Source organism: Pagrus major, chromosome 20 (genome assembly GCF_040436345.1).
Source record: "Pagrus major chromosome 20, Pma_NU_1.0".
NCBI lineage: Eukaryota > Metazoa > Chordata > Actinopteri > Spariformes > Sparidae > Pagrus > Pagrus major.
This window is the reverse complement of record NC_133234.1, coordinates 12,275,575-12,291,694: the sequence shown is the minus strand read 5'-3', so window position 1 is coordinate 12,291,694 and position 16,120 is coordinate 12,275,575. Positions and strand designations below refer to the sequence as shown.

The 16,120-nt window shown below is 45.2% G+C and overlaps 2 protein-coding genes across 3 annotated transcripts in view; both read right to left on the bottom strand.

The window, feature by feature from the left end:
• Positions 1–16: 16 nt before the first annotated feature.
• LOC141016118 (protein kinase C and casein kinase substrate in neurons protein 1-like) lies at positions 17–6,364 on the bottom strand. Of its 2 annotated transcripts, XM_073490383.1 has the most exons (11): positions 6,273–6,364; positions 5,912–6,121; positions 4,754–4,824; positions 4,467–4,623; positions 3,995–4,230; positions 2,934–3,089; positions 2,366–2,541; positions 2,151–2,271; positions 1,267–1,334; positions 1,064–1,143; positions 17–655 (listed from the first exon to the last, which is right to left on the bottom strand). In XM_073490383.1, exons 3-11 carry the CDS (start codon positions 4,808–4,810, stop codon positions 537–539), a joined length of 1,170 nt encoding a protein of 389 aa, XP_073346484.1. In that variant the 5' UTR covers positions 4,811–4,824; positions 5,912–6,121; positions 6,273–6,364; the 3' UTR covers positions 17–536. The 2 variants fall into 2 exon arrangements, with proteins under 2 accessions (XP_073346484.1, XP_073346483.1); XM_073490382.1 differs by lacking the exon at positions 5,912–6,121.
• Positions 6,365–11,498: 5,134 nt separating this feature from the next.
• LOC141015688 (SH3 and multiple ankyrin repeat domains protein 1-like) overlaps positions 11,499–16,120 on the bottom strand; it is a 31,322-nt gene continuing 26,700 nt past the window's right edge. Inside the window, exons 24-26 of the mRNA XM_073489838.1 lie at positions 12,850–16,087; positions 11,839–12,732; positions 11,499–11,550 (exon numbers count right to left, since the gene is read on the bottom strand). Coding sequence (XP_073345939.1) covers positions 11,499–11,550; positions 11,839–12,732; positions 12,850–16,087 — 4,184 coding nt within the window. The remainder of the gene's footprint in view (positions 11,551–11,838; positions 12,733–12,849; positions 16,088–16,120) is intronic.

Sequence of the window (16,120 nt, the reverse complement as noted above, 5' to 3'; positions counted from 1 at the left end):
TCAAGAAGACAGGAAAGAGGCGAAACAATTTCACTTTTATTTTGAAAATCCATTCCCTCAGTCAAAGTAACTTCTGCGTGCTTCTATATAATACTTTTTAAGTAAACATTAACCTTGTGTGCACACATCATTGTAAACCTGTGCCCGGGTAAACCTCATGTATCACTATCAGCTATCTTTATTACAGCGACCTAATGACTCAGACATGATGGCAGTAAATAAATATCTTCTCTTGTTCTCTTTTGTTTCATCTTAACGTGCACACATGGGTGCATCGCACATACACACTCACACATACACACATATAGCTCCTGCACAAACAGTACATTCTAGTCTTTGATAAGTTAATTCATACTGCAGAAGCACTCAAACCACGTGGGTTAGAATATTAAGGCCTTAACAATTTTACATTTCACAAATGGCTGGGAACAGATTTTATCTGGCATTAACTCAAGATCAGTGTGACAACATATAATAATAATTGTTATTTTCAAAAATATTTGAATTCTAACTTCTTGTGAGAAATACACAGTATATTAGACAGCTTCAACAACTTCAACGTAGTTAGCTGGGTAGAAGCCCTCCTTTCCTCCGCTCAGGACTCCTCGACACCAACCCTGGTCGTCCTCCTCCTCCACCTTCTTGAACACTTCACCTGGAATTAAAAGGGACAAAATAATGGTGTCAAAAATGTTTTGTTTCAATAAAGAGTAAATTATGTGTTTCTTGATATGCAGAATAATCATTTTTAGTTTACATCAAAGTATTTAATGAAGACGTGATTGATTCTGGGACCAGTCTCGATGAGGAGGTGAAAAAAGCCATTAGATTTTGAACTTCAATACCCAGAAATCATGTAATGTAAACTGCACACTTATATTTACAGACCTGTCTGTCATCATTTCAGACAGATGGGATGCATGTCTGTCTTCCTATTCAGATTTACACTGCTACAGTGATTGTAATTTTGTATAAAAGTCTTGCCTATTGAAGCATTAACACTGAGAATAACAACACTGTCTAAAAGCGTCTGAGTGACGTCACATCACACTTAATGTGTCACCTGCTTTAAAGGACAGCTCATCACCCTCCTCTCCCACATAGTCGTACAGAGCTCGCACCTTCACACCCCCGATCATCACACTAACAGGAGAAGAAAATGGACTTTTAAACAGTCAAAAAACACACAAATGACTTGGAATAAAATGTACATTGTTCATTTAAATGAGTCAAAATACACTGAAATCGCTACAGTGGATAACTTACGGTTGGCTCCCTTTTCTTTTCTGGTCTCTCTTCTTTCTGTTTAGCTTTTTCACTGGCGGGACCCATTCCTGATGTGAGAGATAAAAGTTTGGGTTTTGAAATTCAACATTTCAATCAAGGAAAACAGCTACAATAAATGTATAACAAGAATGTGCAAATATTCATACAACTTAACTCATGCAAAAACACTTCTTACATCTCCAAAATGTTCACTTCTGATGGAAAAATTCTTATTTATACGGTTTGAAACAATGTTTAAGATCATATTATGCTCATTTTCAGGTTTATAATGTTATTATCAGTTTTCTCATACTGTCCAGTGCTGCAGCACTTTCCCCCTCTGTCTGAAACGCTTTGTTTTAGCTCCCGTCTCTTTAAGCCCCCTCCTGAATACCCAGTCTCCTCTGATTGGTCAGCTCACACACGCCTGAGCCAGCACCCCTTACAACAACAGAGCAGCTGTGGGGAATTAATTCTTATTTGCCAAACTCGCTGTGAGGCATAAATGCTGCAAATGTGTGACATGGTGACGTAGTGTGATGTCATGAAGTAATCGAATTAAAGGCGGGACTACTGACGAGGCGTTTCAGGAGCAGTGTTTTCTGTGGGAGAGAGGAGCTTCAGTCATTGGTCTCCTGAGTGAAAGGCCTGTATTTGTTTGACCCCTTCATCAACCCCAGCCTCTGCCCTAGTTTGACTTACTCGCTCTTTATACTACATCACCTGGCATTTTAATGTGTGGTATTTGGATGCATCCGTTATTCACAAAAATCACCGGGAAGATATCACCTGCACGCAAAAATGGACTTAAGCGTATGAACTGTTGTGTACTGTACGCGTGTTATTTGAACGCAGATTAAAGCAGCTGGGTTGTTGCAACAAACCTCAATCTTTGGCCAGTCGGTGGGCATGCCAGGACCGTGGTTGTTCTTCCACCATTTGAGATCATCTTGATCACAGATGGACATCAGAGTGTGGTGGAGCTCACTGTACACTGCCTTCACACTGACACAAGGACACAGGACACAATAAATGCGCTTGCTCTGCATTAACCCAAGAGTCACACACACTATACTCACACCAAGCCATGGATGCTCACCTCTCATTGTTGGTGACGTCAAGATGCCTGTGGATGGAGAGGAAGGCCTGTTTCAGGAAGCTGATCCTCTTCCTCTCCTCCTCCTGCGACTTCTCAAAAATGGCCTCCATCTCCTCCATGTAGCGAGGCGTGTAGGACGTCACATCCTCCAGCACTTTCTCGTAGTGCTCTCTGTGCTGCAGGCAGCTCACAAGGACAGGTTTTATGATGAAAAGTTGGGATAGGCTCCCTCAGAGAGAACATCTAATGTGTTTCTTTAATGGAGGACGATCTCAAATGTATAAATCATCGGGCGCTCTTGACTGTTCCCATGCTGGGCTCCATAAACACTGAGCAGAGTAACAATAACACATCTCCATACAAGGGAAACACTTGGAGAAGAGATTAAAGCCTGGAGCTTGTGTTTAGAGCTGATAAGTCCACATGCAGCAGGCCAACAAATCTTTATAGGAATGCAACATGTTTAACTCTTTGGTATGTCATGAAGGAGGAATTTTAAATGTGCTGCGAATGAATCACTTATTCAGTTGAGAGTCAAGTGGTGCAGTGTGTCAACATCCCTCCTCACCTTCTCTTTCTCCTCTGTGGCCCTCTCTTTGGCATCTGTGAATTTCTGCTTCTTCTCTGGACTCATCTCAGTGTTTTCGTTCACTTGTTTCTCTTTATCGAGGGCTGCTTGCTCCCTCTGACAGGACTTGTGATAAGCAACTCGGGCTTTCTCCAGCTGTTGAAGACACATTCACACACATACATTTTATTTAGTTAAAGAAATCATTTCTGAGAGTTAGATGAGAGGATTGATACCACTCTCATTTGTATGGTAAATAAAGGGCTATGGCTGGGGAGGGGTTGACTGAGTTGAGCCTGGCTCTGTACAAAGTTTTAAAAAAAAACTATACCAACCAGCACCACTAAAGGTCACACATTAACATCTCTGTTTTCCTGACTTTCAGCATGACTTTCTTTTGTACCTTTTGCACCACATTGCTCTGACTAACTGAAACACAAAATATATAAACCATGCGAGACAAGGGGTTGGGACGAAATATGCTTTTTAAAATTTCACATTCATTTCTATTCAATTTCATTCATGTAGTGCTTTAAATAGTAGAAAAATGCTACAGTAGGGAGTAACATATAGAGTGCAAGCGTAACATTGGGTTCATACGTCTGTTAACAAAATGTTTCCCAAGACGGGCTGAACACCTGAGAGGCAAACCTCCTCTCTTATTTGTCACCATGTGTTGCGGCCATTTTGCTTTGACGTCATGCTCAGGGTGGGTGGCTCAGAGGTTGTACTGCTGTGTTTCAGGTTCCAAACATGGGAAATCTGACAAACCATTATCATTTCACCGCTTCACAATAGATCTGCATCTACATTCATTTTCACTGTCCATTGTATTTTCAATTGCTGCTCAATCAGGAAGTGGTGCAGTGATAACAATTTGTAAGATTTCGTAGGTTTGTACAGCATTTGAGTTACCCACCCTGAGCGTGACGTCACAGGAAAATGGCCGCCGTGTGAATATGGTCTATTACCAGTATGTACACACACACATACGTACACACACACACACACACACACACACACACACACACACACAATCTAATTGACAAGTGTGCTCTGACCTTCACCAGCTTTTTGGACCAGGGTTTCTGCGCACGTGAGAAACTTGTGTTGTTGTCATAGCTCTCTCTGAACCCGCAGAAGATTTTCTTCGGAAAGGTCTCCTTCTGCCAGGTCTTCACCCGGTCCCCTTCCTCTGCGACGAGTGACTGGGAGATGGAGGAGTGGAGGGCGGACAGGCGCTCCGTGGAGGTGAAGAAACACTGCCACGCCCTCATGAGGGAGCCGTAAAGTGGCCCTGGGGATGGAGGAAACAAAAACACAGCGTGAGTCATGGAACCAATAGAGAAATAATTACCTCCAAGTGTGTTTTGGAAAGTTTCAAACAAGCACAGATGTGGCGGTTTAATAACAATCAAGCTGTAATTGCAACTTGATGAGAGCCGACATGAAAATCAAAAAGTCCTGCGTTTGCATGTTTTCTGTTTCTAGGCCACCGAGTCTCCCCGTCGTCACACAGCTTCTCATACTTACTAGAATCCACTATGGACTTCCACTTGCTGCTCCACTGGCTGAGCTGCTGGGCGTACTGTTTCTCCACCTTTGCCCTCTCCATGAAGCAGGCCACGATGTCGTTGCAGGCCTGGAAGGACTGATCAGTCCGGTGCACTGTGCGCACATAATTCCCCGGCTGGGAGGAGGAAAAGATGGTGATGATGTGTGAGAATAACAGGCCTGAGTTGTTAACTCACAAACACAAAAGAGCACTGGCTTGAATTAAGTAGTTCGTCCTTTGGTGTGATCATAAATACAATCCTCACCATCCAGAAGCTCTGTTTCTTGGAATCCTCGGGCGGCTCTTTTGGAAGACTTGCCATTATTGGGAACGTTTCTGTCTCAGAAAGCAAGAGATAGCTGTTACACAAGCAAGTTGTTAGACTGGTTGTGAGGAAAGGCTGTTTTTACTGGCAGACAGGTGACTCTGATTAGCATGCAACAGGTTGGACATCTACACACTGCAGATGTTAGCAGGCTGACTCTCTCACAAGCTCCTCTTGTACTGGATTCATCTCTGATAGGGGATAATTGGCGGCTGAAGCCTTGCGGAGCGTGTGTGTGTTGCTCAGCTTATTGCCATAACAACTTGGACGATCCTGACGAGGTGTTATTTACACTGTACAGTGCTTGGATACATCCAAACCCCCCCTGCGTGAGTACGGGGAGTGTCGTTGCAGTGGCAGACTGGAATTCACAGGGGTGGGATCTGCCAGCAGGAATAGAACAGCTGCTCCGGCATTCTTCCTGTTGCCTTCCCAAAATAAACAGCAAGAGAAAGGTCATCTTTCCCTTTGCTCTGACTAATACAAGGCCTATTAGAAACCAACTGTCTTCCACTCTGACTCCGCCAGCAATTCGACTCGGAGATCACGACCGCAGGAGAGCGACAGGGGCAGATTTCTTATTTGGCAAACGAACTGGAATGCAGGATTTAAAAGGAATGAGGAGACATTTTTGGACAGCATTTAGAGCCAAGCTTTAGAGGGCAGATTGGCTAAAAAGACTTGAGATGCATGCACAAACATGCAAAAGAGGCAGTCACGTTAAGGCCTATTTCTGTCTGGGTAACATGTTGACACATTGCTGGCTGACTAATGTGAAAATGACTAACCACACCTCATCACAAGACTGAGCATGACAGAGAGTCAGGCTCATAGAGGACTTTTCTTTCCCTCTGTTTTATGTTGTTTAATCAACATGGCACGGTTACTGGGTCTGATTATGATCTTGCACATGCAGAGGAAAGGAAGTGTTTTGTAATGACACCCATCCTCTCGCACAGACGCATTCATATCAAAGGATAGTAATGCAAAAATAAATAAGTAAATCAAATATATATATATGTATATATATATATAAGCCAGTAAAGAAGCAAAAAAGTGGCAGCAGAGCAGTCATGCCTGGGAGAAACCAGCACTTACATTTCTCTCTGAATCACCAGTGATTACTCAAGTGACCACTTGTTACTGTAGTTCAAGGGCTCGCTGAGGATTTCTCTCCATTTCTGTCCGTCTCCCCCTCTCTCTCCCTCTCTCCCTGTGTGCCTCTCCTCCTCTAACACATGCTCCTCTCCCTCTCTCTGACCCAATTTTCCCCTGGCAGTTAAAGTTACACACACACACATTGTTGATCTGAAAGTGGGCGTGAGACGCAGAGACAAAGCATGCAAAGCAAATAGAAAGAAAAAAAACAAAACATAATAAACAAACCAGAACATTTGCATGGTAATCACTCCGCTGCTAATTGGCTGCAGGGCAAACAAAGAGGGAGGAAGAAACTCACCTTGCTCGCTCTCCTCCCCCGTCAGCTGTGTTGTTCTAGTTCACAGTCATACCAGGGTGAACTCTTCTCCCTCTTTCTCTTCTGTTCTCTACTTTAACCCCATCCTCTGCTTCTTTAACTCACCAGCTCTTCTCTGACTGTCCCCCTCTCAGTTTGTCTCCACTCTGCTATTAGAGGGAAAAACAGCTGGAAGAATCCCCCTCCTTCTCTCTCCCTGCCCCGTCCCTCCCTCTGTCTCTCTCAATATGGTGCTAATGAGATGCTGAACCTTCATTTTGACCGTCCGCCGCTCGCAGAATCGTGTCAGTGTGGCACAGAGTCATGTGAGCTTATTAGTATGTGTGTGTGACAGCAGGGGGGAGGAGGAGGAGGACTGGGGTGTCCCATGAACTGCCACATTAGCCCTGTGCCCCTTTGTGACCTGCCATTCTCTGTGTGGTCAGGCCTAGAAAGAGCACTCACTGTTTACTGGTTCTGGGATTTACTCTCATGGACGTTAGGCCAGAAGTTAAAAGAGAACACCAGTGTTACAGTCCACTTAATTCTGCCTCAATCTGGTTCATATTTCTCAGCCTTTTTGCGATACATGCTGTATATAATTAGACTTTTTAAAATATTTCTTAACAGCTTATCCAGAACACATTCACCACCCACCATGCATGAGATTGTTTCTCACTTTATATCAGTGTGGGATTTTTTTTTTCTTTTAGTTTTTATGTTGCCAGATATTGGAATAAGTTGCCTTTACATGTTTTAAAAATGGCAAACAGATTGTGTCTTGTGTGAAACTTGAAGTGTAAGTAATGTAATCATATTATTTGTCTTTTTAAAAGTTGAAACTTTTGTGATTTAATTGACAACACTTCAGGTAACTCCTGGGTACAATAACTCCTGGGTAGAAAACCTCTACATAATGCACTAGCTTACAGTACATCTAATTAGTCTAAAATGCATGTTTGATGCTTTCATATCTTATTAAAGGGGCACTATGTAGTTTTGGAGAAGAAATTCAAACAATTGAAATCTTTACAATATTAATGAGGTAATAATACAAACTCAGAAATATTTATCTTTTCCATAACTGAATAAACAAGCTGTTCTTAGAGGTAAATAAGCTCCCCAGAATACTGTTTGAAGCTAGAAAGGTGGCAGGGTCCGCCAAATATAAACAAAGTAAAACAGTTTGAAACTGTGTTGTCCTTTAAGGTCAGTTTGTTTATTGAGTTTATTCAGTCATGTGAACAAAGAGTTTGTTTATTTTGTTTGTTTATGCATAAAAGAATCAGTCAATGAAGATCCTTCTCTTCTGATATAAATTTCTTCCCCCAAACCACATAGTGCACCTTTAATAATAAAACTTTTCACTAATGTTTGGTTGGAGACCTAATGTTACAGTTACGACTGAAAATGACATCAGAAATAAACCAGTGTCATATATCTCTGCAATACAAATCAACTCCCACTTGTCCACCTGAAAGTGACTGTTGTTGTTAGCGCAACGTCCCTGTGATTCGGTCTGTATTCCTTTTACATCATGGGCCACAATGAAAATACTTTAAATGCATGTAAAGGCCCGTCACCTGTTGAAGGTCGCTCCACACACAGGAGGCAGCATATCACCAGAGTAACTGCCAACTGCTGCTCACCATCTTCAGCTATCTTGAATGCAGCTACTAGCTGCCATTAGCTCAGTTAGCCCTGCAGGCAGTGGCACTATTAGCTGACAATCCTTTTTCTCAGAGTGACTGGTATGGTGTATCATTCATTCAGAAAGATCTAGGTGAGTGACTTTATCGTGTGAATACTACCGACACTCTTGTTATTGCTAGCTAACTTAACTAATGCATCTAAAGACTTGAAAGTGCCACAGGTGTGTCAGTTATTATGATACTTTGTTACTTACACTAGTTCCAGCGAACACTGGATGTGTCACCCACAATTGTTTCCCCAGTAACCTCTAAGTAAGAATATTTACTTCCTTGACATTTTGTGAGTTTATTTATCAGACTAAAAGCACTAGTGGAGCTTGTTGAACGTAACCGATTTTCCACTGGCAGACATCTTCTAGCTGAAACTACTATCACCTCTTGTGGTACAAAGTGGTATTACAAGACAGGACAGGACGGGCTCGCTGTTAGCATCCTAACTTCAGTAGACATCTCTGCACCACAATACACAGACATTCTGTTGATAATTGTTGATAAACTGAGGGTTACAGTATGTCCCAACTGAGATTTACAAAAGGTTTGGTTCACCCAAATTTATATGTATATTCTCAGTTACCACACAGGTAGGTGGTGGTGTCTTGTCATGCAGATAGCTTCTGCTTTATGTGCCCAGGTTTTGAGATATCAGTCTTCGAGATTTCTGCCTCGACCCCAGTATAATAAAATGACATTTCAGTTTCCAGATTTAGAGCCCATGTTTACTCAACCTCAATTCAAACTAAAAACCTGATTAAATGACTGAAAAACTGTACCCATCCGGATGCTTGATGATGATATGCTGTGGCCTTTGCAGTCAACGGATACCAGCCCAATTGGGCACTGATAGGAGATGTTGGACCAACATGTTAGTCAGCGCAACATCTTTTGGAAGGCTGCTGTATATCCCTGCAGTGTTTTTCTCTGTGGAAGTCTTTTTCATGTTGTCGGAAGAAAAATGCCAGTTTGCGGCTTCTTCCCCACAGAGAAAAACAAGCCCTGACATCCGTAATTTTGAAAACTGTGAAGAGACTCCAAATAGAAAAATACAAAGAAAGGGCCACCTGGACAACTGGCACAAACTTTAAAACGGCTTTATATTTACAATTTTCCGCTATGAATCTTAAACTGGCCACCATGCTCGTGAACAATGCAACATTCATCTCCTTCCAAGTTGTTTTTCATTGTTTTCCTGCCTTACAGACGTCGTTCGGTTTTCTGCATGAATGCGGCCACTGCTTGCTTTGAATTAAGCCATCTCATCTTCTCTCTCCCTGCGAGCTCTACTCTTTTGTCCTATTAGCTCACCGAGCCTGATGGGAAAATAATCCTGGACCTCAAAACAATGTTGTGTTCAAGCACCGCAGGGCTGAGACGAGCTGCTGCCAAATGACTCAATTTAAACACAGCACTTTAAATTGGATCATTATGTGAGTCTGTCAGAAGAGGGAATCCAAGGAGAAAAGAGAATCACAACAGGGCCATAGTTTATTTTAGCATTTATTTCAACACCTTAGTTGTACCTCTATTATAGTGTTTATTTTATTTAAAGCAAAACTTTATATATATATGTATATATTTATATATACCTTTTATCTCTGCATACTTATGCTCATACTGTATGAAGTCATATTCATTATGCATTTCACTAGACCTAAAATACTCTTTAAATCATAGGATGTAATGCTTTCTACACTACTGCTCAGTCCTTTCACTTCTCAGAAACAGCATTGAGGCAACTCAGCATGAGAATACAGAGTCATAATTTAAACTCACACAGAGAGAATACGTATTAACTAACGTGTGTCAGCTGCACTGGGGTCACCACAGGGCGAGCAGTATAGAAAGCATTTACAGAACAAAACCCAAAAGGAAACATAAATAAAACAAAGCTTGTGTCCACACTATTTGGAAGACGGAGATTCTTAAAAATGTATACAGACTTAATATAATTATCTTTATTATACTATATTTTTATGTTATCATCATCATCATTACATATAGATCTATAAATGATGTATTTTTGCCTTACAGTTGAATTCACTGCAGGGAATGGCTAAACTGTTAAAAAGTCCAGGGCGTTCATGTTCTCGTCTATGTAACATATACAGTATTTACTTTAAATTTATCACTCTGAGAAAACCTGTTGAAAAGTGGGTCAGAATATTTCTTTTCGAGGATGGACGTGTGGAACAGGGAACCATTGGGATTGTCAACTAGTGAGAAAGAAAAAGTTTAGTGACCTTTATAAATATGTCTTGGGAAAGGCATTAGAAAGAGAAAGGTGTAGGTCAGGGAAAGCATTTGGCCACCAACGCAGGCTAACGAACACTCGCACGCACAAAATCAGACACACAGACTCACAGAGGCTGAAGGTTGAGGAAGTCAGGCAGACAGAGAAGCAGTAAAAAGCCCTTTTTGATCACTGCACCTGCTGTGTGAGAGAGAGCGGTCAACATTATGGCATTAAAAGAGGATAGATCCATCCCTTGACCTGTGCTATGGCCATAAACACCAATAAAGTCTAAGAAAAGATGATTTGCAGTTTCATGTGACTCGCAAACCCTTATAAATTCCTCTCCTTTCTATAGAATAATCAGGAAAATAATAAAAGGTAATTTCACAACAATATTTTCTCAATAATTGTATGTCCTCGTTATGCACAACTTGAATTCAACAGTTATAAATACCCTGACCAGTTTGAAATGAATGATTGCGATCAGCACTTAGTACAAAACAAATGGTTCTACTAATAGTGAATCCCGTTTAACATGTAAGATATATTTAGTGCTCGCAAAGTACATACATACAAAGCTTATTGGGGCACCCTTTGGGGGAATATGGCAAATATATAAAAGAATACTATTGTTGTCTACCATTTTCTTCTATCATCATTTACAAACAAAACCCTTTCTCTCATATTCGGACTTTGGCTCCACTATTCACAGCCATTTGATACTCTGATCTGCTTAAAGCTAGAAAACTGATGTTAGGATGTGACTCTTGTGTGTTTCTGGCTCACCAACATCCAGCAACATTTTATTGGGGTTTACCCTTTAAGCAGCAACTTTTTAACTTTTATTGAACTCTGACTGAAGTTTTCTCACTGCTGCTAGACAGCAGATGGTGTGAGAATCCATCTGTCAGTGTGTGTGTGTGTGTGTGTGTGTGTGTGAGGATATGAGTGTGTGTCTGTGTGTGTATATATGTTTGTCTTTTACAGCACAAATCGGTGTGTTAATTAAATGCCTGTCCATCAAAAGTTTTAAAGTATATTTTCAGTTGAAGAGCGTCATTTTCATATGATACTCTTCAATTCTTCAAACCCTTTCTTTCTCACACATTTCATAAACAATATTCTCTACATGTATAACAAATTTGCAAGAAAACACTTTCCCCTTAGGCTCAGTTCAACACAACCTGTTGATGTCCATGTTTCTTCTCTTGCACATCTTCTGTTATTGTTCATCTTTGTCAATTTGTTTGTCTCCCTTTCTGTCATCTTTGAATCACCCCTTCACTCTCAGTCTGTGTCTCGGGGAGAAGTAGTGACATGCAAAGGAGAGGAGAGCCGCCTGGGGAGAGAAGGAGGGCAAATGAAGAATAAGAATGGGCGGAAATGAAATAAAGACGGCGCAAACTTAATAGGGTTGATAAAACAGGTTAATAAAGAGAAGGGGATGGAGGGGAGATGAGATAACTTATCAAATTATATGCATCTAATAAACAAAAAGGGGATGGCACAGCTAACGTTTCTAGAAGGAATGAGACACTTTGACTTTCCTTCACCATCCGGCGCTTCCTTTTTCACCTTTTGACCTCGTTGCCTCTACGTTTTCCAGAGTCTAAGAGTCCTCCCTCACCTGTCAGTGAGTTTCTTCAGCGCCCTCTCGATGTTCATTCGGTGTCCCACACGTGTCACTCCGAGGTCCAAGAAGTCGTCCTTAGTGAGCGAAGGCAGATGTGATCCGTCTATCTCATTGTCTATAAAACGCTCTCTGTGTTCACCCAGGTTAAGGTAAGCCAGCCAGTCGGCCACGTCATACTTGGTCCAGTAGGGCAGGGGCTTGACGGCGAAGGGTTTGGCTGGCGGAGGAGGGGTGAGATGGGGAAAGTTGAGACAGGACGGGCTGGGTGGCAAATGCATGGGGGAGGAGGCGCCAGAGAGAAAATGTGTTGGCGAGAGAGAACGGGAGACCAGTAGGGGGTTTTGACTTGGCACACCAGATGGGGAGAACAGTGGAGGAGTTGAGGACTTGTAGGTATCTCCTAAAGGGAGGCCAGGCGAAGGAGGAGTGAGGGGCCCAGGGAAGTCGAAGGGGTTGTTGTAGACAGGTGTGCTGGGGAGGATGGGGAGAGAGGAAGGTCTGGGAGGGGTGGGGTTCGGCTGTTCAGTGCTATAGATAAGAGGGCTGGGAGCCCGGCGCCGAGAGACTGAAGACCGCATCTCCTTCGTGGGACTGCACTGGAAATCAAAAGTCTGCCTGCGCATCTTGGACCGATGCTTTGGCGACGTTGGATAGGGGCAGTAGGTTGGGGAATGGGGAGGGTGAGAATGAACTGGGGAGGAAGGCATCTGTGGAGATGGGGAGCGGGTCCAGTTGCGCTGAATTGGGACTTGAGGGGAAGGAGAGACAGAAGGGGTGGCCAGATTTGGTGTGAGGATCTGACGATGCTGTGGGGAGGAGGTGGGCAATGGTGAGGTGGAGCGGCCAGTAGGGGGGCTGTGAAATGCATCAGTGTAATCCGCTGAATACCTGAAAGACAAACAAAAAGAACCCTTTAATCCTAAAAAAAAAAAAGTTTTATTTAAAATAAGAAATACGCAAACTTCTATTTTTGTATCAAGTCCTGGTTGATGAAAACAAACAAACCTGTGCATGGTGGGTGATTTCGCAGTATGGCTCCAGTCATCCATGCTCTTCATGCTGCTCATCTGTTGCAGCTTGGAGCTCAGCTCATTGATGATGCTCGCCTTCACGCCCGAAAGCGGTGAATGAAGTCTGCGGCCCTCCAGAACCATACCATCTCTCTGCACTCCAACTCCACCCAGCTCGTGGTCACCGATCTCATCCCAGCCAACTGACCGAGTGTCCATGGGCCTCTCTAAGCAGGCAGCCAGAGCAGAGCTAAAGCCGTCCTCCATTTTGGATCGACTCTGCTTGCGCCTCCTTTCATCTGCGAGAGCTCCATCTATCCTGGCGTCTTCTGGGTTGTTTTGTCTCTGCAGCTGCAAAGGAGCAGGGTTGGTGCTGTTCTGCCTACGTAGTGCTACAGGCAGACCCCTCCCTCCCCCCTCCTTGTAATGAGTCATCTTTGGAAACACAGGGTTTGCCAGTTTGGCGCTGTGCACCTCAAATGTTTGCCCACCTGAGTAGGTTGTGCAAGAATCCTGAAGCTCACCTCCTCTCTCTCCCTCTCCTCCTCCGCCGATCCCTCCCCTCTCTCCTCTAAGCCCACTCAGTCCCAGCATTTCTAAATGGTGGTCGCTACTGCTGTGACTGTCCAGCTCCTCAATCCCAGAATCCACCACTGCATCTTGCCAGTCTCCGCTCTTGGGTATAATAGTAGGGTGTTGAGTGTGGTCAGCAGCTTTACCCCCTGTGCTGAGGCCAGCCTTTGGCCCAGGTGTGGTCATGCTGTAGTCAGAGGACGATGGGGAGATTGTGGTGGTGGAGGCGGCAGAAGAGGCTGTCATGGTCGTGGTAGCGTAGGTCATGGTGGTGGTGAGGGCGGCAGTGCCTCTGTCCTGGGCTGGGGTGTGACCACCTACCGAGGAGTCATTAGAGCTGCTGTAATAGGGGTGAGAATGGGACATGGGCTGTGGTCTGTGTACTGATGTAGCAGGCACAGCTGCAGAAGAGGTGGTGCTGACAGTGGAGGAAGGAAATATCTGTGGGGATGGATAAGATGGAGAAAGAGCCGACTGTGTAAGGTTGGCCACCTCGCTGTCGTAGGAGGTAAGGCTGGAGGCAGCGGAGTCACCGCCCTGTTGAGAAGGTTGGGTAGCGTTTGAGGACTTTGCAGATGGAAGAGGGGGTGGAGGAGGTGGAGCAATATCAGCAGAGTGCTGATTCGGGTGGTGATGCTGCCGAGAAAACTCCTGGACTCTCTCATGCTTACCATTTGCAAACTGTATAGGAGGGGGCAAGGGATCTGCAAAGACAAACTCATCATCTGCATCTATTGAGGGAGCTGGTGGAGGGAGAACCATGAGTCCTAGACCTCCCCCTCCACCTGCCGCTGCTCTTGGTTCTCCCATTGCGTCATGTGTCTGTGCTGGGGCTGTGGGGACAGTGTACTGAGGGATGTAGCTGGTGTGGGGAGTGTTTTCCATCTGCAGAAAGGAGGGTCTGCGAGGTGCAGGTTGAGCAGGCGGTGGTGGAGGCTGTATGGGTGGAGCAGGTCGGGGGTCATACACTTCCTTATCTCTTTCTCTCTCCCTGGGGCTCTGTGGGTAATACTGGGTTGAATACTGATTGGTTCTGTCCTCTGAAAAGCGAACTCTAAGACCCTCCCTGGGTCCTCCCTCCTTTTCTCTCTCCATCCTCTCCCCACCTCCGCCTCCCAAACGTAATATCCTTGGTGACTGTGGCCGGCTCAGAGATGCAGGCGAGGTGGTGGTGGTGGGGGAGGTTAGGTGGAGGGACACTGGGGAAGTGTAAGTTGATTGTGTAGGGGTTGCAAAAAGAGAAGGAGTTGGGGTCTGAACAGGGGTAGGGAATGCTCCCACTGTTGAGAGCTGTCGACCAAAGTGTCTCTCCTCTCTGCGAGTCCTGCGGTCGTCCTTTAGGGCCCTCTCTCTGGCAGCCAAGGCCAGGCCAAGTGGGGATGAGGGATCCAAAACTTTCCCTGTAAGTGGGTGGATGAAGGTAGTAGTGGGCTGGGTGCCGTACATTGAGGGAGCTGACTTGGGCTGGCCATCCTGACTGAGGATAGGGGAAGAATACTCAGGCAGGCCGAAGGCTGGGGGCATGCTGCTGGAATAGTTGACATAACTGTCTCCAGAAAACATGCCCTCATCTATAGACTTGGAGGGCCGTAGACGAGGAGTGGGCACTTCCATTTGTGAGCCCTGTAAAGGCTGAACTCTTGCCCCTAGTGCCCCTCCTCCTTCCCCTGCTCCTCCTCCTGCCTCTCCTTGGATGTCCTCCTCGGATGAGAGGAAGAAAGAGGCGCTCTTTCTTCTCATATCTCGGAAACGTTCCCTTTCTCTGCGCGCCCCTCCTCCTCCACCTCCTCCACCAAAGGTCGAACCAAATGTCAAAGTGTAATCCATATTTTCCAGATTTTGCTGCGAGGAAACAGATGGGGCAACATTTGATAAAGGCAAGGAAGTGGACGTAGGTGGCTGAGGTGGTGAGGGGGTGAGCGGTGAGGGTAGACTGGTGTTGGGGCTGTCTTGGGTTGCATCTGCTGAGGTGGGTTCTTCTGCATCATGGGAGGGCTCAGCTTCCATGCTGCTGCCCTGGCTGCTTCGGCCACTGCTGCTGGTGGAGGGCGCTTTGACGATGATGGTGGGGATGGGGATGGAGCTCTTCTCTTTAGTTGCACCCCCTTTTCCTTTGTGCTGTCTCAGCCCATCTTCCACTTTTGATTGCTTCATCAGAGCCCCTCGACCACCCCTCCTGGTCGCCCCCCTGCCAACCACTCCACCCTGCTCCCGGCTGGTCGCGTGCGGGTGATGTTGTGGCGCTTGTTGGGCCTTAGGCTTAGCACTTGTCGGTGGTGTAGCGCTGCTGTAGCCTCTCCTTAACCCTCCCATCTTGCCACCACCTCTCCTGGGTGCCTCCGGCTCTCTGGCACACAGTCCTTCTGATTGTCTGCGGAGGGTGGGGACCATGACCTGCTGGTTCATCCCACCAGGTCCTCCCCTCTCCCAGCCTGCTTGAGTAGGATGACCTGGCTGGGAGTGGAGTTGGTAGTGGGCTTGAGATACTGGGGGAATGGGCATAGCAGGCCCTCTCCCAGGATGAGGACCTGCGGATAAAGGTGGCTCAGGGGCTGATGTGTTAGGGGGTGGAGGGATTTCCTCTGGTCCCGGCACTGACAGGCTGCGTGCTAGCTTCATAGCAGGTGGGTGAAGGTACTGCCTCTCTTCCTCTGTTACGCCTGAGAACAAGAATACAGGTGGTTACAGAACAG

Coding starts and splice junctions, on each gene's coding strand:
- LOC141016118 (XM_073490383.1), bottom strand. CDS start 4,810: ATGGCAAGTCTTCCAAAAGAGCCGCCCGAGGATTCCAAGAAACAGAGC. Junction 4,624..4,753: donor AGAAACAGAGCTTCTGGATG/GTGAGGATTGTA, acceptor TCCTCCTCCCAG/CCGGGGAATTATGTGCGCAC. Junction 2,272..2,365: donor GACGTCACCAACAATGAGAG/GTGAGCATCCAT, acceptor TCCTTGTGTCAG/TGTGAAGGCAGTGTACAGTG.